Below are 27,835 nucleotides of genomic sequence, written 5' to 3'. Positions count from 1 at the left end.
TCCCTCATCTGAAAAAATGGGAGCAACTGTGATAGTTACCTCATAAAGCTATTGTGAAAATTAAATTATCAATATAATGTGTGGGGGCCACCCCCGAACCGGATGTCTTAAAGATACAAAGGGTCAGGGGTCGGCCCTGTGTCCGAGTGGTTAAATTTGCATGCTCCGCTTTGGTGGCCCAGCATTTCGTCAGTTCAGATCCTGGGTGCAGACATAGCACCGCTCATCAGGCCATGCTGAGGTGGTTCCCACACAGCAGAGCCCGAAGGACCTACAACTAGAATATATGACTACGTACTAGGGGGGCTTTGGGGAGAAGAAGAAGAAGAAGAAAGAAAATGTGCCCAAACAAGCATTCAATAAATGGAAGCTGGCTATTATTAACATTATATGAACACCACATAGTCTTAACAGCAATCATGATAAATCTGTGTTTGGATATGTTTTAAGGAACATCAAATAATACGTTGGGATTTAAAAAATTCATCAAGTCCTTCTGGAATGTCATACCCCCATAATGCAAAATAACAACAACAACAGAACCACCTGCTGGGCTATCAAAGCTGTGCTATTACACACCATCCTGTTGTTCCCTTATGCAAGGATCACTAAAGACATAGCTGTTTGTTTAAAACTCACTGGTAACATTTCAAATTCATTCAATGTAATTCAAAATAGACAATGAATTCTCATTTGAGAGAGACTTCTCTTTGTCTCTGTCCAGGCCATATAACTGTAGAAGAATGCATAGGTTCCATTTCCCAAGCTGAACACTGATTTCTTCACTTCTGGATCCCTGGCATCATAAATGTCTATTGATGAGCACAGACATAATTCCCTTTTCCCTCCTGATTTCTAAAAATTATGGTAAAATATACATAACAGAAAAGTTACCATTTTAACCAAATTTAAGTGTAAAATTCAGTGGCATTCAGTACATTCATGATGTTGTGTAACTACTACCACTATCTATTTCTACAACTTTTTCATCAACCCAAGCAGAAACTCTGTACCCCTTAAATGCTGATTCCCCATCTTCTCTCCCCTCTACCATCCCACCCACAGCCCCTGATATCTCTATTCTACTTTCTGTTTCTATGAATTTGCCTACTCTAGGTACCTCATATAAGCCCAACTGCACAATATTGGTCCTTTTGTGAATGGCTTATTTCACTTTGCTTAATGTTTGAGGCACTGCCTAAGCATCTTCCACAGCTGCTGCACCATTTTACATTCCCACCACCTATGCAAGAGGGTTCCAATTTCCTCACATCCTGGCCAAAACTTGTTGGTCATTTGCATATCTTATTTGGAGAAATGTCTATTCAAGTCCTTTGCCCATTTTTAAATTGGGTTCTTTTTTACACGCACTATGTTTAGAACAAGATGTTCAAGATTGCTTGCAAAAAAAGTACTGGAAAACTACACTAATTCTTATTCATTAATGCAAATTATGTAGAGCTTCACCACCACATTCTGTTTTATATATGTGTGTGTATATCTATATATACACACACACACACACAAACCAACATCTACATATACCTTCTTTGAAAAACACAGACCACATTGGGGCTATTTGCAGAAATTTATATACACACACACACACACACACACACACAAACCAACATCTAGATATACCTTCTTTGAAAAATACAGACCATACTGGGGCTATTTGCAGAAATTTAAGAGTCTTTTCCAGGTAAGAATACTATTTTCATATTATAAGAAAAGGAGCAATGAAACAGGACATGGAGAAGCCTCACCATGAAATATACCTTAGGCTTCAAGAACAGTATGATCCACGTAGGAACTTTTACCTGTCCAGTGAAACACAAATCAACTTTTGAACAATTAAAATTATCTGCATTTACATTTGGGATGTTACCACACTTACACTTAAAAATAGGTATTTCTAATGGTTTAAAATCTACTTTATATTAGAAAATGTAACCATATGGTGGAACCCTGAACTCTGATTGCAAAAGAAAGTTTCCAGATTTCCCCATGTAGCATTCCTACAACTTTGGCCAGGCCAGAAACAGACTCTCAGAGTTTCTCTAGAACAGGGTGCCTGGTAAAGCATTAGGGTTCAAGGTGTCTCACATAAGAAGGAATAAATAAAGCTGCGATGGCAGTAAGAGTTGCCACGGATGGCATGTTCACTATACGGGAGCTCTGTGCTCCACACTTTACAAGCATTACTTTGTTAACTGGCCAGCGCAGCACTATTATTACAGCCATTTTATAGATGATGCCCAAGCACAACAGAACCCAACTCCACCCTAGTTCCCACAATCCAGTCCGTTCTTAACCAATACACCAGCACACTGAGGTGTCAATTAAGCAGACTGCAGGTTAACTAACCAACTGCATGGCGATGTTGACCTTTGGAAAACAGGGGTGCAATTAAGTCTTGATGAACAAAGAGGTGGCTCCAGGTCAAAACGTCTCAATTTTTGGAAATACGTAACTGGCTGCATCAGTCTGAAGAGGCTGAGTGAGCAGAGCATGCTTCTCCACACAAGTTCCCAAAAGTTTTACAGTCTCTGCTTTTGACAGGACCCTCTCTACACTTCTCTGCCTATAACAAGAAAAACTGGCTCCATTCTCCTAGTAGCGGGCTTATTCATGGATTCATCCATCCATAGAAAAGGTTGAAAGTTCATTCTTTCCTCATGTCTGAATATGCCTAAAGTCTGGATTTTGAGTTTTGTAATGCCTTGATTAAACCAAGTGCTAGGCGTACCGTTCCTCTTGGGAAATGGAATTCAGTGAGCAACAGCATGTATGGTGCACAACAAAATTCTAATATACTGTATCAGGTTTTACATTGTTCCTTCCTCACCTACAGCTCTTGCTATTTAGAGAATTTCAAATTTCTATTTGGATCTATTGTGTCTATGTCAGATTTCCTACCTGGTCAGTGCACTGAGCACACCAGAAGGGATGCATTATTCTCTTTTAAAAAACTATTTAACTGAGGTCATATTGACTTATCACATTATATTTCAGTGTCTGTATAGACTGCATCATGTTCACCACCAACGGCCGAGTTTTAATCTGTCACCATAATATGTGCCCCTTTATCCCTTTCCCTCTGGTAACCACTAATTTGTTCTCCTTATCTATGTGTGTGTTTGTTTGTCTTCCACATATGAGTAAAATCATACAGTATGTCTTTCTGTGTCTTAGTTTGCTAAGCATAATACCCTCAAGGTTGATCCATATTGTTGCAAATGGTACCATTTTCTCTTTTTTTTATGGCTGAATAGTATTCCATTGAATATATAGACACATCACATCATCTTTATCCATTCACTGGTTGATGAGCACTTGGGTTGCTTCCACGTTTTGGCTATTGTGAATAACGCTGTGATGAACATGGGTGCGTAAATCTTTTTGAATTACTGATTTCATGTTTTTTGGATAAGTACTCAGTAGTGGAATAGCTGGATGATATAGTATTTCTATTTTTAATTTTTTGAGAAATCGCCATACTGTTTTCCATAGTAGCTGCACCAGTTTGCATTCCTACCAGCAGTGTATGAGGGTTCCCTTTTCTCCACATCCTCTCTGACACTTGTTATTTCTCGTCTTGTTAATTATAGCCATTCTGACGGGCGTGAAGTGCTATCTCAGTGTAGTTTTAATTTACATTTCCCTAATAATTAGTGATGTCGAACATCTTTTCATGTGCCTCTTGGCCATCTGTGTATCTTCTTTGGAAAAATGTCTGCTAATATCCTCTGCCCATTTTTTTGATGAGGTTGTTCATTTTTTTATTGTTGAGTTGTACGAGTTCTTTCTATATTTTGGAAATTAACCCCTTGCCAAATAGATGATTTACAAATATTTTCTCCCAGTTGGTGGTTTTGTTGTTGTTGTTGATGGTTTCCTTTGCCATGCAGAGGCTTTTTAATGTGATGTAGTCCCGTTTATTTTTTTCTTTTGTTTCCCTTGCCTGGGTAGATAACATATTTGAAAAGATGCTGCTAAGACTGATGTTAAAGAGTATACTGCCTATAGTTTCTTCTAGGAGTTTTATGGTTTCAGGTGTTACATTCAAGTCTTTGATCCATTTTGAGTTTATTTCTGTGTATGGTGTAAGATACTGGTCTACCTTCATTCTCTTGCCATGTGGCCGTCCAGTTTTCCCAACACCATTTACTGAAGAGACTCCTTTCTCCATTGTATGCTCTTGGCTCCCTTGTCGAAGATTAGCTGTCCAAAGATGTGTCGTGTTGTTTCTGCGTTTTCAATTCTGTTCCACTATCTGTGTGTCTGTTTTTAGGCCAGTACCATGCTGTTTTGATTACTGTAGCTTTCTCGTATATTTTGAAGTCAGAGATTGTGATGCCTCCAGCTTTGTTTTTTCTTCTCAGGACTGCTTTGGGTATTCAAGGTCGTTTTTGTTCCATATGAATTTTAGAATTCTTTGTTCTATTTCCATGAAGAAGGACATTGGGATTCTGATTGGGATTGCACTGAATCTGTAGATTGCTTTATGTAATGTGGACATTTTAACTATATTTATTCTTCTAATCCATAAACATGGAATATCTTCCCATTTCTTTATGTCTTCTTCAGTTTCTCTCAATAATGCCTTACAGTTTTCACTGCATAGGTCTTTCACCTTTTTGGTTAAATTTATTCCTAGATATTTTATTCTTTTTGTTGTGATTATAAATGGGATTGTATTCTTGACTTCTCTTTCTGCCAGTTGATTATTAGTGTATAGAAATGCAACTGATTTTTCTATGTTAATTTTGTACCCTGCAACTTTACTCTATTTGTTGATTATTTCTAATAGTTTTTTGGTGGATTATTTAGGGTTTTCTATATATAGAATCACGTCATCTGCAAATAGTGACAGTTTTACTTCTTCCTTTCCAATTTGGATCCCATTTATTTCTTTCTCTTGCCTAACTGCTCTGGCTAAAACTTCCAGCACTATGTTGAATAAGAGTGGTGAGAGTGGGCATCCTTGTCTTGTTCCTGTTCTCAGACGAATAGCTTTCAAGTTTTTCACCATTGCGTATGATGTTGGCTGTGGGTTTGTCATATATGTTCTTTATTATGTTGAGGAACTTTCCTAGAAGGTACGCATTATTCTTAAACACAGGAACCAAAGAACAATACAAAACAAATTAGGGAAATAAGTCCCAAGGGAATTTTAATAAGTGAATTATGAAACTGAAATGGAATTTAATACTATTAAGGCTTGACGGCATTATCTGCCCCTCAGCACTAGATGGCAGTGTTACGAAACAAACGTACTATCTATGTGTACAGGCTGCTTACAGATTTTAAGGTAATTTTAGCAAATTGCACGGTTTCTGACAATTTCCAGATCTCAACATTTTACAAAGTTTTGTCACTTTGGCCTATAAAATGGGATTTTAAAAGTATGTGAAAAATGAAGAAATAACAGGATCAGCACTATTCACATTAGTTGGTACAATTCTCTGAGTGCCCACTTGAATTCTGTATGTCTATGGATCCATCACTGGTGCTTCTGTTGAAAGGCTGAGCGTCTATGGCTTGTCACACTCATCTGTCAGTGGACAGTGCTTTAGGGTTGTTTAGGCATTTTTTGGGTCCATTTTTTCATTTGGATCTCACAATAACTCTGTGAGTTAACAAGTGCAAGAATTCTTAACCCCTTGAATCAGAAAGGAAAGGGGAAATGATTCACAATTCGAAAAGGGGAAGTGAGTGGCCCACTGAACAGTCATGGCTGATAAACCAGACCAGAAGGAATCTAGGGAGCCTGCTTCTTCCCTCCCTCCCTCCACATATATTTTTAAAAAATAAAATTTTACATAGCACTGCTTTTATTTTATGTTTGAGCTTTAGGATCCTAAATCCAAATACAGCAAAAATGGAGCACAAGAATGTGGTATACAAAATCTAGTTTAAGTTAATTACCAACTAAATACTTAAAAACATTACGGATACATTGCTGATGGGAATGTAAAATGGTGCAGCCTCTCTGGGAAACAATATGGCAATTTCTTATTAAACTAAAGCATGTAATTACCAAATGACCCAACATTTGCACTCTTGGGTATTTAGCCCAGAGAAATGGAAATTTATGTACAAAAACCTATACATAAAGGTTCACAGAGGCTTTATTTGTAATACCCCCAAACGGAAAACAACCAGATGTCTTTCAACAGGTGAATGGTTAAAAATGGTTAAACCAGTTGTGGTACTTCAGTATCAGGAATACTACTCAGAAATAAAAGGGAACAAACCACTGATAAACAAAACAATTTCAATGAATCTCCAGGAATTATGCTGAGTGAAGAAAGACAATCCCAAAAGATTATATACTGTATGATTCCATTTATACAACGTTCCTGAAATGACAACATTATAGAACTGGAGACTGCCAGATTAGGGGCTGCCAGGGGTTAAGGATGGGAGGAGTGGGTAAGGCAGTGAGGGCATGATGGAAGTCAGTGTGACAATAAAAGCGCAACACAAAAGATCCTTGTAATGGAAGTCTTCTGTATCCTGACTGTAGTGGTGGCTACACAAAGCTGTATGTGAGATAAAACTGCATAGAGCTAAATATATATGTGCACATATACACACAAATGAATACAAATAAAGCAGAGGAAATGTGAATTAGATTGACAGATTGTGTCAATATCCTGGTTGTGATAGCGTACTATATTTTGCAAGCTGTTAGCGATAGGGAAATGGGTAAAGGTACATGGCATCTTTCTGTATTATTTCTTACAACTGCATTATTCCTACAACTGAATTATCTCAAAATAAAAAGTTTAATTAAAAAACTATGGGTTTTACTTGGTATCTCTTCATTTATCAAGCCATCAGTTTTAAACAGAACTAATTCAGTCAATAAATATATACAATGCTAGATGCTGAGGGCAGCAATGAACAAGGTAGACAAAACTGCCAGCCCTGATGGGAGCTTACATTTTGGTGGGAGGAGACACAACGAATAAACAAGAAAACCACAAACCATGTTAGCTGGGTAGAAGTCTTGGGGAGAAAATAAAGCACAGTGAGACAGGGATAGGCAAGGATTGTTATTTAAAAATAGGGTGGTCAGAGAAGGCCTCACCTATATGGAGGACACTTGAGACCTGACAGAAGTAAGGGAGCAAGCCCTATCCGGGAGGAAAGGATTCCAGGCCAAGGGAACCACAAGCGCGAAGGCCTGTCTTGAGGCAGAGCAAGTCTGCCATGTTTGTGTAAAGGCACAAGAAACGACGAGCTGGGGCCACGTGAGCAAGGAAGACAGGTAGGACATGAGGCCAGGGTAGGGGGGGAGATCAGGAAGGGCCTTGTGGGTCACTGCCACGACCATGGCTTTTATCTGAGTGAGATGGAACATGACTGGGGAGCTTTAAGCAGATGAATGCCATGATCTAACTTATGTTTCACTAGGATTATTCTGGCTGTGGTGTTAAGAATAGGTAAGAGAGTGGCCAAAAAAGCTGGAAACCAGACAGGAGGCTACTGCAAAATTCAGATGAAAGATAGCTACATGGATGAGGGGAAATGACATGAGTGGATGTCACTATGCTGCCGCTCGTACGTCCCTTGACAGATAAATGACAAATCAAACTTGTACTGCCTTAAAATCCTTACACAATGCACCTCTGTGTTTTGCTATCTTGGACAAAGCTGGGGCTTTAGCTGTACACACACCTTATCTTGTGGCCCGGATGGCGTCTCTTCTAGAGTCTCGGTGCTTCCCAGATTGGAGAGCTGAGTACTCGGCTGCAACCCAGGGCTGGAGATATTGGAGTCACCCATCTGATTCTTAAATTGAAAGGAAAAGTATACCACATAAAAAAGATTGCTATTATCTGGCTCACAAAACAGCACTCAATGTTAGCAGAAATGCTTTTTAGAAAACAAGGAAAAAATCCCCCCAAATGTTTTGCTTTGGACCCGCATGTAAATAACTTACACAATAAAATTTCTAGAAAGCTGAGCACTTGATTTTAGACAATAGTGTTAGGAACAACTGTTATTTTTATAAGGAAAACCCAAAGCTATTAACTTATTACAGATTCTTTTCCATTTTATTCTTCAAGTTAACATATGGTGAAATTAACATTTTTGGGATGTACAGTTCTATCTGTGTATCCATCACCACAACCAAGATATAAAATAGCTCCACCACCCTCCTAAAATCCTCCCTTGTCCATCTCATTGCAGTTTCGCTCCTCCCTTCATTCTTGGAAACTAGTGATCTGTTCTCTGTCACTACAGTTTTGTCTTTTTGAGAATGTCGTAAAAAATGGAAGGCTAGCTTCTTTCACTTAGTATAGTACCTTTGAGATTCATCTAAACTGTTATATGGTATTAATAGTTCATTCCTTTTTATCACTGAGTAATATTCCACTGTATGACTACATTATACTTTGTGAACCATTCTCCCTTAGAAGGACATCTGAGCTATATATTAGTTTTTGGTGATTGTGAAAACAGCTTCTATGAACATTTGTGTACAGGTTTTGTGTGGCTAAAAGCTTCATTTTTCTAGAGTGAATACTGAAGAGTGGTATTCCTGGGTCATACGGCATATACTTTTCTTCTAAATTTTTATAGTTTTATGTTTTACATTTAGATCTATGATCCATTTTGAGTTGATTTTTGTATAAGATGTTACATTTAGGTTGGGGTTAACTTCTTTTGGCATATAAATGTCAATTGTTTTCAACATCATTTGTTGAAATCAGCATATACTTTTAAAAATTAAACTAAAAAGGTCTCTAAACATTACTATCACAGATGATAAAACATTCATGTTTTAAAGTAAAATGTTTTTTTTTTTTTTTTTAAAGATTTTATTATTTCCTTTTTCTCCCCAAAGCCCCCTGGTACATAGTTGTATATTCTTCGTTGTGGGTTCTTCTAGTTGTGGCATGTGGGACGCTGCCTCAGCGTGGTCCGATGAGCAGTGCCATGTCCGCGCCCAGGATTCGAACCAACGAAACACTGGGCCGCCTGCAGCGGAGCGCGCGAACTTAACCACTCGGCCACGGGGCCAGCCCCTTAAAGTAAAATGTTTTAAAATTCCTATTAACATGCATATAACACTAAAAGTGAAAATACTTTTGTTCTTAAAGAGAATCCTAAAAATGTGATCACTAGATGAACATGGAATTCTGAATTTTTAGAAACAAGTTATATTTGGGCTAACTGATCCAGCATCTGGTGAGCATTATCAATGCCAAAACAGATACCAAAAACAGTTGAGAACACTCAAGAGACCAGGTAAAAAGAAAAAAAAAGCCTTAAACTTCAATCCAGAGACACATTAATTTTCTTGATACCATACTACAAATATATGTGCTTATCATAGGATAGAATGTTAAGTAATGGATGATACGCATTTTTTCTATTCAAATTACTGAATCCTTATATTATTTCAGAACACCATTTACTCAGTGTTACCCATTTAAACAGAGGAAAACAGTCTGTGAAAGCCTATGAACTATCTTATCTTCCAACGTATCTCCTTGTGCAACATCACCATCAACCTGTATCAACATACTATGGGGAATGCTGGAGCTGAGCTGCAACTGACCCTCTGACATAAGGACAAGCTCTGTTCGTGTCAGTTCCACTGTGGCCTGTTGTAGGCACTGCCAGAGCCCATGTGGTTTGGGGCATTTGAGTCTGCAATACTTACTTAACTCAACCTGAACTACAAGATGAGTTGTACATTAAAAGATGTCCAGAACTTCAATTTTTTTTTTTTAAATGTGTGCAGGGCCCTTCCTGGAAGGTTTATTCTGAATTTGTTTATTAATGACAGTTTCCAGTCTTTGTAAGGATTAGGGGAAACGAACAATCACAAACAAATTTTCCGTACGGTAATTTTATAATACCTGGTTAAAAGCCTTAAAAATGTCAAAATCCTTTGATCCACTAATTCCATTGCAAGTAACTTACCTTAAGAGAAAATGCTGTATATGAAGACTTAGCTACAAGGATATGTTTCTGAGTTCTTAATAGAAAGAGTCAGAAAAATCTAGGCTACTATTTATATAAGGCACAGAAGGAAAAATACACAGCTATTAATATCATGGTCCTTTTTTTCAAAAACTTTTAATTGTTCCAAATGAAATCTCACATACTCCCTGTGAAATGAATAGTCACCGTCCTAAAAAGATATTGTTCTCTGGGGAAAAAATAGGTTAGAAAAGAGTTAATAAAAACTACTTTTAAAACTAGCTAATAAAACTAGCATACAAAACACTGGGACATTTTTATACATATTTTTTGGAAGGATACATAACAAGGTATTAGCAGTAATTTATTTCTAGGTGGTGGCCTTATGTTTTTTTCTTCTATTGTAATTTTTAAATATAAAATTGTCTATACTTAATACGTACTGCTTACCTAAGAAAAATAATGGTGTTCCTATTTTTTTAAGAACAAAAAAAATTATGGGTTTAAAAAGGTTTTTTTGCAATTAAACTAAAACAAAACAAACCACCCTCCCCTACCAAAATCCAGGATTACATCCTGTGGCCAGAAGCAACTCAGAAAGGGACCAGTTTCAGTTATCTTTCTTTACATTAAAAATAGGAAAGGTGGTTCAAACAAACTATAGGACTCGGGGTGAAAACGTTTACTAGAGAGACTTTTTATTTTCAAACAGTCTCTATTATAAATTCCTCACACAAAGTCTGGCATTTCATTCACTGTGTCATACACACCGGGCAGGGGAGATTTAGAACTGGGACTAAATCCCACCCCCGAGGCCAGGCTGCGCCTCTGTGCTTGACTGTCCACCTCCCGAGTCTCCACCTCAAGATACACAAGGGGCCGCCTGGAGCCACCAGGCAGCTGGGGAGGCCCATCCACACAGAGGCAGGAACTCAAGGCACCGCTAACCCCACCTCCATTTACTTAGATAACAGGCAAGTGCAGATAAGAAAGCTCCACCTACTTACGGACAGTTTTCAAAAACAAAAAACACATTATAAACTAAGTATCAAAGATTTAATTAAATTCCCAAAGATTTAATCTAACCACAGATATTTTATTTCTTCCATACTGTGGAAGAATTTTGTTTACAACAGTAATTATTGTGCTCTCCATAGTCTTACTTTTGCAATGCGTATTAACTAGAAATCATCTCAGATTTTTTGACTGCCTGCTTTACCTAGAGTCCCTTTACAGCTTTGTGTACAAAACAAGGCTTCAGTTCCTCCTCTCCTTTTGTGGCTATTCGCTTCTCAGCCTGGAGTAAGCCAGCCCACCTTCTGCAGTGTCTGCTCCAGCGTGCAGCACCTGCGCTTTCTGTCCCGGGTGGCACCTTAATCTAGTCATCATTAGGAACGGGTAACAGAGGCCTGAACTTACTAGCTACCTGTTATCAGAACATTGAAAGGCCTCTATAAAAACAGAAAAAGGACTCTATGTAGATAACCCAGATTTCATTAAGGACATGAGAGGGAATTTGGGGAATGTAAGGTAACCTAAAAGTTCAGAAAATGATTCTTGAAATTTATTCTCATCCAGTTTCCTAAGAATCAATGAATTCATTATAGAGAAGACTGCTTTTCCTATATTAATTTTCACAGATCCATAAATTCCTCCTGGTTCTCTATGAGACATTGAGGCATTTGGTACAACTTGAAACTTCTCATGGGCTCTAATGCATACTTCTCTACCCAAGAAGTGGGACTTGCTTTGGTGTTTGAACATAGACCATTTACTATAGTTTATGGTGAATATGACGCTTTATTTTTAGTTAGAGGAAACCATCTTCCAGAGCACTGTTTCCAAAGTTTCTTCCCTGAACTCTAGATTCTTGAGACATTAAAGAGTAGCATGTGGGGGCCAGCCCAGTGGTGCAGTGGTTAAGTTCACGTGTTCCACTTTGGCAGCCCAGGGTTCGCTGGGTCGGATCCCGGGTGTGGACCTACAGACTGCTTACCAAGCCATGCTGTGGTAGGTGTCCCACATATAAAGTAGAGGAAGATGGGCACAGATGTCAGCTCAGGGCCAGTCTTCCTCATCAAAAAGAGGAGGATTGGTGGTGCATGTTAGCTCAGGGCTAATCTTTCTCAAAAAAAAAAAAAAAAAAGAGTAGTACATGAAAAATGGTCCTGTGGTCAAATCAATCTGGGAACTGGCGTTATTGTTTTATTTACTACTGGACCTCAGTCTGGAGCACTGTAAAGCCAAGGGGATGGGGGAGGAACAGCCAAGCTAACAATGTTTCCTTAACTCATCTGACCAACCGGAACCTTTTTTCAAGGGTCACCTGTTGTTAACACATAGAGGCTCGTGTTAGAGTAGCACTTTTTGAGAAACCCAGTCTTAGAGATTGTTGTTTGCACCTTGTTCCTTGAACTTTTGGTGCGGTGAGGACTACACAAGAAATGAGAGAAAAGTACTTAACCCAGTGTTAGTGAAGAGTAAGGTGACAAGTATAATTCTGCTGAAACAAAGTGCCAGCAGTGGAAACCTTGTCTCACTCCAGTCAAGTGTGGGGCTTTGAAGTGCTAATGTCAAGTGAAAAGCCAGGACAGTTCCAAAGCCGCATGGTCTGAAGACCACTGAGGAAATATCCATGCTTGGCTCATAGTGGCCAGTTCATAAGTATGTACTGAATAAATTAACGAATGCACCTCAACGTCCGTTTTACTCAACTTTGGGGAGAAAATATAATCAGTTAACTTTTAAACTAAAATACAAAATAGAAAGGAAAAAAATGAATTCTAGAAAAGCCTCTCATTTGCGTAAAATTCCAAATGATGTTTAATGAGGCGGTCCACCTACAACCAATTTCAGACCATAAACATACTCTTTAGTATTAAGAAGTACAAATTACCAGAATACTTTTCAAAGACTACAGAGATTCCTAAGACCTAGCAGAGATGCAGGGGTGAAGAAGAGGCATGAAGCTTTTCCAGACCTACCTGTTGCAGACTAACTTCCTTACTCCAAAACCATTTTCTCCCAGGTAATTTTACAGAAATAGAAAAAGAGCATTCTAAATTTTCATGCCGAGTCAAGGACTCTGAGGTAAGCAAATTTCTTTCCTTATCTTTTAGGGTTGAAACTGTAAGATACGTTTTCTTTTTGACTAATTACTTCTGCTGGCCCTGGAGGTGACTTTCCCAGTCCATCAGCCCCTTGCAGGTCTCCTCCCCACCTTTCGGTCTTCCCGGTCAGCACGCAGAGTCTCACCCTCTCATACTCATCCTTGGCTCTGCTTAGCATCTCCAGGATGTCGATAGGCCTGTGGTCACTGCAGCCATTGGCCTGGCTGGGGCTCTGCTTCTCCCGAGCAGCTTGCTGGGACCGCCGTGTCTCCTCTTCTACAACACTAGAGGAGGAGAACCAGATTTTAGAAAGATTTCTTTAGACACAATCTGACCCAAGAATTTTTTTGATGTCCATCTTCCAAGGGTATAGGAAGAGTGTCACATGATGACACTGTCCTTGCAATACAAAAGAGAGCCTCAATTACCTCGTCCCAGGAGTAGATCACTAACAACTACTCCTGTTTTTTAAACAAAAAAATTTGTTTAATATTGTTTGACCCAATGTTTTCAAATAAAAGAACCAGCCCACATGTGCTAATGGGAGTTCCTGGGCAGGCTGTTTTAAAGCAGTGAACTGACACTGAGTGGCCTTGGCCTATTCTTGTCCTAATCCTCCTCCTCAATAAAAACAAACCTCTTACTACTGAATTGTTTCTTGCCTATCATCATCACTGTCTGGAAAGTTCTCAGTTAATACAATTATCAAGTTGTTACTGTGTCCATAATACCCAGGTAGACCTATTTATTACAATTGGGATTGAAACCTGAACGAATCTTAAAAAGAAAAAAAAGGCTGGGACCAGCCCAGTGGTGTAGTGGTTAAGTTTGTGCGCTCTGCTTCAGCAGCCCAGGTTCATGGGTTCAGTTCCCGGGCACGGACCTACACCACCGTATCAAGCCATGCTGTGGTGGTATCTCACAGACAAAATAGAGGAAGATGGGCACAGATGTTAGCTCAGGGACAATCTTCCTCAAGCAAAAAGAGGAAGGTTGGCAACAGGTGTTAGTTCAGAGTGAATCTTCCTCAGCAAGAACAGAAAAAAGAAAAAAAGATTAGTTACCTTATTAAAATTTATTATTTTTATTCCAAGCTTGAAGAAAAATATAAGAAACAGTAAAATATCCATGTGCTCACCACCCACCTTTCAGTTCCTAACATTTTGCTGTAATTGTTTCAGACCTTTATATATGGAGGAGAGGATGTTCGTAAGAAATGAAACTCCACAGATAGATCTGAAGACCCCGACCCTACCAGTGGTATTCTTAACCATCGACTTTTCTTGCTTTATGTATTTTCAAGTGCAGAATTAGCTTAAGCAATACCAATCAAAATAAAGAGCACTGCCACAATCACCCTGACCTCAGTTACCCACTTAGTGATCAGAATCATTCTGAGTTTTTAACAGGCTAAAATGTACTATGATTCTCCAAGAACGGTGGGCTTATAGATTTTCCCAAATTTATTTGAACGCAGAATTCCTGTTTGGAAAATGCTGCTTTAAGGTAATGGTGGTGTTTCTCTAACTAGATTTTTATAGCTCTTAATAGGATTATTATTTCTAAAACGAACACAGAATCATGAACTTTATGGTAGACTGAAACAAGACTGGTATGTGATATGAGGAACAGACCACTTAGAATAAATATTGTTTCTTTTATGTCTATACTGGTAATCAACTCCTGGGAAAGAAATACTGTTCTGTCACAACCGTGAGGCCTGTTGCAAAGGAAAAAAAGACTGCAGAGACATACATTGGTTATTTCTGGATAGTGGATTACAAGCAATTTCACTTTCTTTTTTTGTACTTTTCTCCATTTTCCATAATTAACAGGCACTCCTTTAATCATCAGAAAAAAAGGAGTACTATTTAAAGTGACATTCACTAATAGTTATAGGCCACACCAGTCTGAATCTACCTTCATCAGGGACTCCGGTCACACAGCCTGTTTCTACCTACCTCCTGCCTTGATGCCCGGCTTGCCCATGCTGGTATTCACCTCTCTCTTGACCTGGACTGGATCTGTGATTTTGGTTCAAAGGAATAAAATTCCCAATAATCACCACTGTTCACTCGTGGAACAGGGCACCTCACACAGCTCACCACTGCTGACAGCGGGAGGCTCCTGGGTGGTACGGAAGGGACCCTCGCACGAGCGAGGCTTAGACTCTAAAGCCTCTTCCAATTTGAACTCTGTGAAGAGTGGTCTCGCCTCTCTCCCTTCCTCTCAAACCCCCAAATACACCCCCTAAGACTATCAGGAATAAAGCTCATTTCCATGAGTTCTCCAAATTTTACAGTCTACGTGGGCAAACAGTCAAAGAAGCTTTTATTGTTCAAAATAGTTTCTGGTAGACTAGATTTCCTCCTTAGGAGAGTCAACATTTTCCAGGTGTAGTGGATTTTCAACTTTGCCACTGACCAAAGAGAATTTCCAAATTTAGACAATACAGGTCTACAAGCTTGCTTGCTCTCCTGCATAGCTTCTCAGCTTTTATAAATATCTTTTGGAATAAATCAATTTTTTACTTGGAGAATTATTATTATATTTCAGCTATTAAAACAGTGATGGGAAGAACTAACTTTAACAGAATGAGCACTGACAGGCACATTTATTTAGACATAACATGCCAAAAAGAATTTTCCTGTATTTCTAGTTAGCAGAGGTGATATTCTGAAACACGCAGCAAACAGAGGCTGTGCGCAGGCAAAGTCAGAGCACAGGAAGATAAGGCAGTTTGTTTTTATCTTTGGTGACCAGAATGCCATTTATCACAAAGTTAATGTTAACATTAAGGTATTCTCTTCAGCCATAAATAGGCCAGACACTTGAAAAATCGCTATCAATGGTTTCACGAGGGCGTTCCTGTAATCACTCCAATACCTCCCTGCTTCTAGCAAAACAAGCTGAAAGCTTAGGCAACTGTTCCTCTTTGGGGTATTTCTAGTGAACGCTTCTGTGTTCCCTCTCTGCTTCCTCATCCTATTTTGGGTTCAAAACAATTATTTTCAGGTAGGCCTTCAGTCTTTTGCTTCGTTTACACCATCTGAAGTCTGGCATTAGGGGTACCACTTGCCCTGAGAGAGAAAAAAAGCTCAAAATGGCTTCCTGTGAACAGCTGTTAGAGCTAAAAGAGCCAGATTCTCTCAATCCAAAAGCTCTCAATCTGTAGTAGAAAGTCTACACGTTAATAAATTCCAAAGCTTAGATACTTAAGAAAAATATTCTGGATTTCAGGATAAATAAGAATCAACAAATCTGTGTCTTATAAGCAATCAGAAGTAAGCTCTTTGCTGTCACTTTTAAAACTACAAAAAAAGTAGTCACCAAATAATTGGCCTTGTAAAAAAGTAGTTTTTATCTTTTTTTAGAGAAAAGGTGTTCTAAAAAGAAAGCGTGGTTCCAGAGAGCCAACACGTTTTCAACTATGAATGACACCAGTTCCCATGGCACAGCAGACAGCAATGCGCGCTCACAGCAGAGCAAACAGCAGGAGGCCGGTAACCATCCCATTGGGACACCTCGGCAGGCCTGGACGAACTCGGCCTTAGTCATGTGCACTTCTTTCAAAACCAAGTATACCTGGAACTGAGGTTTGGGGATCAATGATTTATTTCCACTTTTACAAGAATTAGCTTAAAATCAGACTGTAAAAAAAATTAAGATTGTTTTCTTCCAAACATGTAGATAAAACTTCACAGGAGAGCAAAGGGAATTTTGATTTGAGAGAGAGGGAAGAGAGGTCCACATTTCTGAGGAGATTCAGGCAAAAATTGAAAAGGAAACCTAAGTGCACCAGAATACACTGCTAATGTGTAGCTTGTTGCCCAGAGCTCTGTGGCACCTCAGGCCCCTCTAGCACCGTAGCGTCTTGTGTGCCCAGAATCCAGACTGGCAGCGCCAGCAAAATAGATAAGCCCCATGGGGGGTGGCTTCTGTGGGCTAGCTTGAGAAAGGACAATGAGCTAGCCTTTAGAACATTAATTCAATGAAAATTACTTTCCAAATTCCAAGACTATGACTTAGAAAAAAATCTCCTGGAACATAATCCATCAGTGGATTGGTGACTACTACACCTAGAATGTGCGTCAGAAATAAGCTCACTTAGGGGCCGGCCTGGTTGGCGCAGCGGTTAAGTTCACCTGTTCTGCTTCAGCGGCCCAGGGTTCACCGGTTCGGATCCCAGGTGCGGACATGGCGCCGCTTGGCAAGCCATGCTGAGGCAGGCGTCCTGCATATAAAGTGCAGGAAGATGGGCACAGATGTTCGCTCAGGGCCAGTCTTCCTCAGCAAAAAGAGCAGGACTGGCAGCAGATATTAGCTCAGGGCTAATCTTTCTCCCCGCCAAAAAAAAAACCTCACTTAAAGGAAGTAAACATGGATGTGTGCGGAAGTTCTCTATCAGCTACCAGACACAGTGCTACTTGTTACAGGGGACATCGGGAGAACCTAAATCAGATCCACTGCATATGATGGTTAGGCTGTGCACTGAACATAGATGATCTCTTCTGGAGTTAGGCAGTTTGACCGCCCTAACCACGTTTAACAGTAAGGTTCTGGTTAAATTATGATCTGTCTGCAGGACTGGATACATCAGTCATTAGAAATACTGCAGAGGACTATTTAATGCCCTGGAAAAATGCTGCTGACCTGAGAAGGAGGATGTGCAGTATGATCCTATTTTTGACACATGAGACCCAATGTACAGATAAAAAAAAGACTGGAAGGAAACAGACTAAAATGCTAACATTGGGAGTAGCAGGACTATAGATAATTTTAGATTTCTTTAAGCTTTTCCGCCTTTTCCAAATTTTAGACAATAAACAGGAAATTAGGGGAGAAATAAGTAAGTTAATAGACTCCAGTAACAAAGAGAAGTAAGAGGAAAAGTCATTTTTTCATCTCTCACATATCATTAATTAAATCTATGGAGTAATATAAATACTTACTCGGCCATGAGTTTGGCTATGCGGTGACAGTCATTCTTGTCATAAAACCAGATACTGTATATTGACACTTGAAAAACAAAGGAAAAAAAAGATGAAGGGAAGTAAGGTTTCAACATTTGGGTTTATGTAAGTAATATACTATTACCACAGAATGTCACAGAGTTTACCATCAGACCCTCAAACTGTTAACAGTTTCTTGAAAGAAGGAAAAAGCCTCTCCCCAAAACTGTTGAATAAAATTAGGACAGGTAAAATATTCAGATTAAAATTGCAAAACAGTTGGTTTTAGACATTATTACCAGATCTCACTGAGCCTAACCTGCCGCTAAGTGTAAGATGCATGATTACTTTACGTATTATCAGGAATAAAGATGCTGCCAATTCAACTAAGAGCCAACACTGATTGTCAGACGCATTCCAAACTGATAGTAAAATGTGGGGACAAAAGGGTCCTGATTAATGAAAACCAAGTTTACCAGCTAACTAAACACCAGAACTTTTATGAGTCCCCTGAAACTTAAAATATAGAATTAATATTACATTACAGTAAAAACAAAGCTTTAAAAACAAATACCAGCTCCAGATCCATCCTATGTTCAATTCTGTTCACATGTGGGATGGAAGCTCTGCAGCTGAACTCAGTCTATTATACTTCTTTTCCCTTCTTTTTCATTCCCAGTATGACCAGCACTAAGAAAGCCCTCACAATATATTTGGTGAACAGGTAAAGAACTTTACTATTAAAGATAACAATACACAAAACTACTGTAAATACTTTCTAAATAAGGCAGAGTAGGAATACTGAATGTATGTCAAAATAAACCTATGGATGGGTATAGCTCCTTGCTACCACGTGCGCCACAGTGACACTCACCGCTCGTCCCGGTTTGCACCTCCTTTCAGACTTACAATGACTCTTGGCCACAGAAAGGGCAGGTATCATCATTCTTTTTTTAAAAATTAAACTTTTAATTTTGAAACAATTGTAGCTTCACATGCAATTGTAAAAAATAAACAGAGATCCTGTGTGCCCTTTTTTCTTCCAATGGCAACATTTTGTAAAACTGTAATGTCACAGCCAGGATGCTGACACTGATACAGTCAAGATATAGAACATTTCCAAGCCACAGGGATCCCTGGCGCCACCTTTTCACAGCCACACTCTCCTCTCTTGGTGCCCCCCCACCGCTGTGTCTGACTCCTGGCAAACACACTAATCTGTTCTCCATTTCTATAATGTCATTTCAAGAATGTTATATAAATGGGAACATAACAGTATGCAACTTTTTGAGACTGACTTTACTCACTAAACATAATTCTCTGAGTAGTAGTCATCCAAGTGGTTGCTTGCATCAACAGTTCGTCTCTTTTTTTTGCTGAGTAGTATTTCATGGTATGGATATACCAGTTTGTTTAACCATTTATCTGTCAAAGGACATCTGGAGTGTTTCCAGTTTTTGGCTATTATGCATAAACCTGCTATAAATGTTCACGTATGGTTTTTTGTGTGAACGTAAGTTTTCACCTCTCTGGGTTAAATGCCCAAAAATACTGTTACTGAGTCACAGTAGTTGCCTATTTAGTTTAATAAGGAACTGTTTTTAAATTTTTTTTTTTTGAGGAAGATTAGCCCTGAGCTAACTACTGCCAGTTCTCCTCTTTTTGCTGAGGAAGCCTGGCCCTGAGCTAACATCGTGCCCATCTTCCTTTACTTTTATATGTGGGACGCCTACCACAGCATGGCGTGCCAAGCGGTGCCATGTCCGCACCCGGGATTCGAACCAGCGAACCCCGGGCCGCCGAGAAGCGGAACGTGTGCACTTAACCGCTGCGCCACCCGGCTGGCCCCATAAGGAACTGTTAAACTGTTTCCCAGAGTAGTTGTGCTATTTCATATTCCTACCAGCAATGGAGAAGCAATCCAGTTTCTCTGCATCCTTGCCAGCATTTGTTGTTCTATTTCTAACTTTATCCATTCTAGTAAAGTGTATAGTCATATCTCATTGTGGTTTTAATTTACATTTCCCTCATAGTAGCTGATGATGTTGAACATCTTTTCATGTGCTTCTTTGTCATCTGTATATTTTTAGTCAAATGTCTGTTCATGTCTTTGCCTCTTTTAGTTGAATTTTTTTTTACTGTTGAGTTTTGAGAGTTTTTCATACATTCAAGATACTAGTCCTTTTTTGAATATGTGGTTTGAAAATATTTTCTCCCTCTCTTTTGCTTGTTTTTTCATCCTCTTAACAAGGTCCTTCCAAAGCAAAAGTTTTTTATTTTGATAAGGTCCACTTTATCAGGTTTTCCTTTTACGGATCATGCTTTTGCTGTCAAGTCTAAGAACTCTCTGTTGATCCTGAGTTCCAAAATTTTCTCCTATGTTTTTTTCTTAAAATGTTTATACTTTTACATTTAATTTGGTGATCCATTTTGAGTTAATTTTTATATAAAAAGGTTTAGATTAAGGTTCATTGTTCTTTTTTGGTCCAACTGTTTAGTTGAAAATAATGATCTTCTATCGAGGAGTCTTTTGTACCTGTGTCAACTATCAGTTGGGCAAATTTGTGTGGGTCTATTTCTGGATTCTTTATTCTGTCCTACTTATTTAAGTGTTATCCGTCGACCAATACCACACCATCTTGATTATTCCCTTCATACTAGGTAGAATAAATCCTCCCACTTTAAGCTTCTTTTTCAAGATTGTTTTATTAGCTTGTAGGGCCTGTACTTTTCCATATAAACTGTAGAATACGTGTCTATGCCTACAAAAAGCTTTGCTGGCTGGAATCTTAGAGGGAAAACATTTAACCTTTCACTATAAATAGGATGTGAGCTGTAAATTTTTTGTAGATGCTCTTTATCAAGATGAGATAGTTCACTTCTATTCTTAACTTGAGAGTTTTTATCATAAATGAGCACATGATTTTTTTGTGTGTCAAAAAACACAAAATATGATCACATGATATTTCTCCTATTTCTTCTTTAGCCTGTTGCTATGGTGGATTACACTGATTGACTTTCAATATTGAACTAGCTTTGTAGAGCTGGAATAAAGTCCATTTATATTTCTTTTCTACATATTGTTGAATTTGCTAATACTGGGTTGAAGATCTTTTTCATCTAAGTTCATGAGAGATACTTATTTGTAGTTTTCTTCGTTTGTACTGTCTTTGCCTTGGTTGGGTATCGGGGTAATAATGGCCTTATAAAATCAGCTGAGAAGTGTTCCTTCCTTTTCTGTTTTCTGGAAGAAACTGTGTAAAATTAGTGTTAATTCTTTGAATTCTCCAGTAAAACCATCTGGGCCTGGAGATTTGTTTTTGGAGAGCTTTTAAATTATGAATTCAATTTCTTTAATGGCTACAGAACTATTCATATTATCTATTTTATCTTGGTTGAGTTTTGTAGTTTGTGGTTTTCAAGGAATTGGTCCATTTCTTCTAAGTTGTCAAGTTTATGAATGCAGAGTTGTCCATGGCATTCTCTTATTACCCGTTTAATGTCTGGAGAACCTGTAGTGATATCCATTATTTCATTCCTGTACTGGTAATTTGTGTCTTCTTTTTGTTAGTCTTGTTAAAGGTTTATCAATTTTACTGACTTTTTTTCAAAGAACCAGCTTTTTGTTTCATTGATTTTTCTCTATTTTGATATTTTCAATGTTATTGATTTCTGCTCTCATCTTTATTCTTTCCTTACTTCTGTATGATTCGAGTTTATTTTGCTCTTCCTTTTCTAATTTCTTAAGGTGGGAATTTAGTAGGCTCTCAGCCAGTGCTGCTTGAAGGGGTGGAGGGAGTTCCCACAGATAGGCCATCTGGGGTGCCTCTGGTGGGAGAGGGAGCCTCTGACCTTCGCAGGTGAAGACTGCTTCCCAGGCCAGGTTGGTTGTGATGGGATCCTTGCCTGTCCCCACCTCCCGTTCACGGAAGGGTGGGAAAGCACTTCCCTAGTAGCCACTTATTGTCACTAGGACTTCCAATCCTTCCTGTCAGTTTTGCTGGGCTCTTCTGGTACTGTTGGCAGGGCTCCCACTCAATCTAGGGGTGGAATAAGGGACACCTTCTGTCGCTAGGTTGGAGATCAAGAGACACCAAGCCTAGGTCCCCTTCTTCTGCTGCTGTCTTGTCCTGCCAGTTCTGGGTCCTGCACCAAACTGTCTTCCTCTTTCCACCTTTCAGAATTCTCCTGACTGTCTCTTGTGTTGTTTCTGGGTTTTACAGTTGTACATAACAGGAAGAAGCAAGGAGAGACAAGTCTATGCCATTTTGTTTGGATCAGAAGTCTTGTTATGCACTTTCATGGATGGAGGCGCACAGAAAGACTAAGTGACGTATCAATAAATCAGAGAAAAATAGCCTTAGAACTAGAACTCAGATCTTCTCATCCTTAGGTCTATAGTCTTGCCACTACACACCCATTGCCTTACTAGTTGAAATAACATAAAATTTTTTATATAAACAAAAAGTTAATGAGCTTCAATTATGCTTGAAGACTAAAGCAACACATAGAAGTATAAATAAAGTTAAAAATTATACATTAAAAGAATGACAGAATATAAGAAATATAAATGTTAGCACAAGAAACTCTAAATAAATTAAAAATCCCTTTTCTATAACTATTATTTGAACTCTATCAATATACATTAACATACATTGATACTATCAATGTACATTAATTTAGAAAGCCACTGTTAATAAAAACTTTTTAAATTGAGGCATAATGCACACCTTATATTAGTTTCAGGTATACAATGTAATGATTTGATATTTGTGTATATTGCAAAATGATCACACAATAAGACTAGTTAACATCTATCACCATACATAGTTACAAAAAATATTTTCCTTGTGATGAGAACTTCTAAGATTCATTCTCTTCGCTACTTTCAAACATGCAATACAGTGTTATTAACTATACTCACCATGCTGTACATTACATCCCTGTGACTTACTCATTTCATAACCGGAAGTTTGTACCTTTTGACCCTCGTCACCTATTTCACTCACCCCATGACTCCCCTGCCTCAGGCAGCCACCAATTTGTTCTCTGTATCCATGAGATTGGCTTTTATTTTTTTAAGATTCCACATATAAGTGAGATCCTAAGGTATTTATCTTTTTCTGTCTGACTTATTTCACTTAGCACAATGCCCTGAAGGTCCATCTATGTTGTCATAACCAGCAAGATTTCATTCTTTTTTATGGCTGAATTATATTCCACCGAATATGAATTATGTATATATAGATACACAGTACTTTTCTTTTTTTTTGGTGAGGAAGATTGACCCTGAGCTAACATCTGTTGCCAATTTTCCTCTTTTTGCTTGAGGAAGATTGTTGCTGAGCTAACATGAGTGCCAATCTTCCTCTATTTTGTATGCGGGATGCTGCCACAGCATGGGTTGACGAGCAGTGTGTAGGTCTGCACCTGGGATCTGAACACTAGGCTGCCGAAGCAGAGCATGCAAACTTCACCACCATGCCACTGGGCTGGCGCCCACACTACATCTTCTTTATCCATTCATCCGTCAATGGATAGTTAGGTTGTTTCCAAGTCTTGGCTATCGTAAATAATGCTTCAATGAACAGGAGGTACATGTATCTCTTTCAATTAGCGTTTTTGTTTTCTTTAGATAAATACCCAGAAGCAGAACTCCTGGATCATATGGTCGTTCTGTTTTTAATTTTCTGAGACACCTCCATACTGTTTTTTATAGTGGCTGCACCAATTTCCATTCCCAAGAACAGTGCACGAGGGTTCCCTTTTCTCCATATCCTCGACACTTATTTCTTGTCTTTTTGATAACAGCCATTCCACAGGTACAAGGTAATATCTCATTGTGGTTTTGAGCTGCATTTCTCCGATGATTAGTAATGTTGAGCATCTTTACATGTACCTGCTGGCCACCTGTACGTCTTCTTTGGAAAAATGTCTATTCAGACCCTCTGCCCAATTTTTAATAGATTGTTTGTTCTTTTGCTATTCAATTGTATGAGTTTTTTATATATATTGGGTATTAACCCCTTATCAGATATATGATTTGCAAATATTCGCTCCCACTCGGTAGGCTGCCTTTTCACTTTGTTGATGGTTTCCTTTATTGTGCAGAAGCTTCTTAGTTTGATGTAATCCCAGTTGTTTATTTTTGCTTTTGCTGTCTTTGCTTTTGGTGTCAAATCCAGGAAATCACTGCCAAAACTGATGTCAAGGAGCTTATGGTCTATGTGTTTCTCTGGAGTTTCATGGTTTCAGGTCTTACATTTGAGTCTTTAATTCATTTTGAATTAATTTTTGTGTATGATGTAAGATAGTGGCCCAATTTTATTCTTTTGCATGTGGCTGTCCAGTTTTCCCAACACCCTTTATTGAAGAGACTGTCCTTTCCCCATTGCACATCTTGGCTCTTCTGCTGTAAATTAACTGACCATATATTCATGGGTTTATTTCTGGGCTCTCTATTCTGTTCCATTGATCTGTGTGTCTGTTTTTATGTCAATACTATACTGTTTGGTTACTATAACTTTGTAATATAGTTTAAAATCAGGGAGTGTGATGCCTCCAGTGTTGCTCTTTCTCAGGATTGCTTTAGCTATTCAGGGTCTTTTGTGGTTCCATACAAATTTTAGAACTGTTTGTTCTATTTCTGCGAAAAATGCCATTGGAATTTTGATTGGGATTGCACTGAATCTGTAGATTGCTTTGGGTAGTATGGACATTTTAACAATATCAATTCTTCCAATCCATGAGCATAGAATACCTTTTTATTTATTTGCCTTCTTCAATTTCCTTTAGTTTTCAGTGGATAATAAAGGCTGTTTTAATGGTGAGTTTTTTTGTTTCATCCTTAATTAATGTCATTATACTCTACAAAAGACTCATGGCCAATCATAACTTTAAAAGTTCCCTTTTCAATGGAAATAAAAATTTAGTTGGATTTTTTCTACTGTCATTGTAGAGTCAATTAAAACATTACTGATACACAGACCAAAGTGAATGACTTCATTTTAATGAATAAAGATCACGATTTTTTCCTACCCTGTTTGCGAGGGGGCTTCTCTAGCAGGGAAACCTTCCAATTACACTAAAACTGTCCTTAACTGTCAGACCCCACATCTGGTCATGTGTCCTGCAGGTGACTGCATGCATTACCACAAGGCAGCCTAAGTTCACTTTTGTTTTCTGAGCCTTCAGCCTGCTGTGAATAGTTTCTCGTGTTTGGAATCCATTTTCACAGTCCCTCTTCCGTTCACAGAACTTCAAAACACTACCAATGCTTCAAACAGAATCAAAGCTCAATGAATAACAAGAAATTTTGGAATATTTGACATGATGCAAGTCAACAAATTAAATGTAGCTTTCACATTCCAATGGAAGGAGCACAGAAGCAGCCTTGTTACAGAGGAGATAATTATTAGGCATTATCTACTGTGGGGTCTTAGTTATGTTCCTAGGAGCTAAAGATTGCTCCAACATAGAGTAAATCAGACTAGGGCTTTGAAAAGAGACCATATATGGCAATTACACACAACTACCTTCCTCTAAATACGCCTCTTTCAACCTTGGCTCAAGAACACAAAAAACACAAGAGTCCAAATACAAAAGATTCCAGTTTTCCTCTAATAGACACACCCACACAACTTATAGTGATGAGAAAAAGTTTATGATATGCAATATATCAGGCTCAGAGGGGAACACACAACATTTTTTATGCTAAACAGAGGCACTTAAGTATGTTTTCATAGGGGACTGCAAACCAAACTCTCAGCAAAGAATTCCGTATTGATGATCAAAATAAGCCCACCAGAGCTGTCAACTTATTTTGACAAATCTTCACTTAAGTCCCCCCTTTTCCTTTGAAGAAATATACTATAATTTAGAAATAAGACACGTGCCTTCCTCTCTTGTACATTATCAAGTAAACTGCCAAAAAAGAGCCAAACACTTTCAAAGGCATGTTTGCAGAAGAAATAAAGATAAGGAAGCCATAATGATAGCTTAATGGGTAAAGGATAAGACTCACACTCGATTCTGCCAAAAGCAGACCTGTAGAGGTTCAGACACGCATCCAAGAATCAGCTCTGTCTGCCAACGTATCAAATGCTCAGTGCATGCAACTGGCAAGAAGGCCCAGGGAGCTGCCACTGAGCCTGTCACTGTCACTGGTGAGGAAAGACAGACAAGTCTGCCAGATAGCTAAAACCACAGAGGACCTTGTCTCCAAACCAAAGCTAAGTATTCTTCCCTCAAGAGAACTTACATTCTAACACCTAAGGATGAACACATGCCTGCTGAAATATCCTGAAATAATTTTTTATTGATTAACTATACCACGGAGGAATTAGGGATCTGGCAACACAGTATTATTTTGCTATGGCAAATGATGATGGCATCCTGTTTTATAAATGGCTTTTCTCAAGATGAAAGCAAACTATTTAATTATTGGACATCCACCACATATTGTGGCTGTTAACAGCTGTCCCAGGTCATGCTGTATAGGCAAGTTACTGAAGAGCCAGGGGATGTGACAGGACATTTAATTACCTTTAAGTTGTACTTCCAAGAAAAATATCAAAATGCAGAAAAGAAAATCCAAAATTAAATGTTTTCTTTGCTTTTCAAATGAGTCCTTTTCTTTCGAAAGTATAAAAAATAAGACTAACAAAGATTAAAGGTATTGTATTATTTAATACTGAGAAATTTAAAAAAGCTGAAGGGCAAGTTTTCCCTTTCCCTAGAGAGCCCTGTCTGAAGATCCAGCAGGCCACCAGGATTTGATGTTATACCTCATTCTCCTCATCTGTAGTGGTATATGGCACACACAAGATCAAGAAAATCCAAATTAATTTGGAGCCTTTGTAAAATCCCTTGAGAGTTTTAGAGATCCTGTGAAATGTCACAAAAACAGAGCTGGGAATCATTCTCACGCACACGTTGTCTTTTTGATTCATTTACTATTTAGATCTGACCTACTTTCTAAAAGGATTTGAGGAGGCTGGAGATTTTCTCAGTAGGGCACCAAGAAGAAAAGGGCGTTTGATAAAAGCTTTTTGGCAATAGTGTTAAGAGTTACAAAATTTCTAAAGACGATACTGACAAAGATGCCCTACACCAGAAACAAAAACAAGAAAATGGGCTTTGAACATGGCCCAAGACACTTACTCTAGACATAAGGAAGACTCTTGAGTATCAAAGCAACACAAGAATGGAACAGATTATACAAACACAAACCTGCCCCGGCAAGTGAAAAAGCAAATGCCTCTACCTCGACAGATCATTTCCTTTAAGACAAGAATAAGCCTCATGGCTCCACATCACATCAAAAGGCTGGGAAAGAGAGAGAAGAGCAAGGCTCCGAGGTGGTGGTAGAACGCCCGCGCACACACACACAGGAAAAAGGGTATGGAGCCAAAGACTGAGTGACCTGGGATTACAAGAGGAGACGGGGCAGGTGGCAAACAGGCAGGCGAGGAAATGCAGAGAATCTGTAAGCAAGGCCAGTAAACCTGATTCACTTACCTTAGCAGCTTACACTCTGGCCAAAAGAGCAGACATCTTAAAACACCACTGAACACTAACATGGCAGAGAAAGAGCCCACTTCCTAAAACTTAAATTCTAATTATTTGTTTATTTTATTTTTTTTTAAAGATTTTATTTTTTCCTTTTTTCTCCCCAAAGCCCCCCCATACATAGTTGTATATTCTTCGTTGTGGGTCCTTCTAGTTGTGGCATGTGGGACGCTGCCTCAGCGTGGTTTGACGAGCAGTGCCATGCCCGCGCCCAGGATTCGAACCGACGAAACATTGGGCCACCTGCAGCGGAGT

General features: G+C 38.8%; 1 protein-coding gene across 5 annotated transcripts in view; it reads right to left on the bottom strand.

The window, feature by feature from the left end:
• Positions 1-27,835, bottom strand: part of DCP1A (decapping mRNA 1A) — a 56,067-nt gene that overhangs the window by 10,866 nt on the left and 17,366 nt on the right. For 3 of the 5 annotated variants that reach the window (XM_023620280.2, XM_070237392.1, XM_070237390.1), the window contains 2 exons: positions 18,011-18,077; positions 13,204-13,342 (listed from right to left, as the gene is read on the bottom strand). In XM_023620280.2, coding sequence (XP_023476048.1) covers positions 13,204-13,342; positions 18,011-18,077 — 206 coding nt within the window. Of the gene's footprint in view, positions 1-7,689; positions 7,804-13,203; positions 13,343-18,010; positions 18,078-27,835 lie in introns of all 5 variants that reach the window. The other 2 variants (XM_001491404.5, XM_014731613.3) reach the window with 1 other exon arrangement.

This window comes from Equus caballus, chromosome 16, assembly GCF_041296265.1.
Source record: "Equus caballus isolate H_3958 breed thoroughbred chromosome 16, TB-T2T, whole genome shotgun sequence".
NCBI classification, from domain to species: Eukaryota; Metazoa; Chordata; class Mammalia; order Perissodactyla; family Equidae; genus Equus; species Equus caballus.
This window is presented reverse-complemented; position numbering and strand designations above follow the sequence as displayed.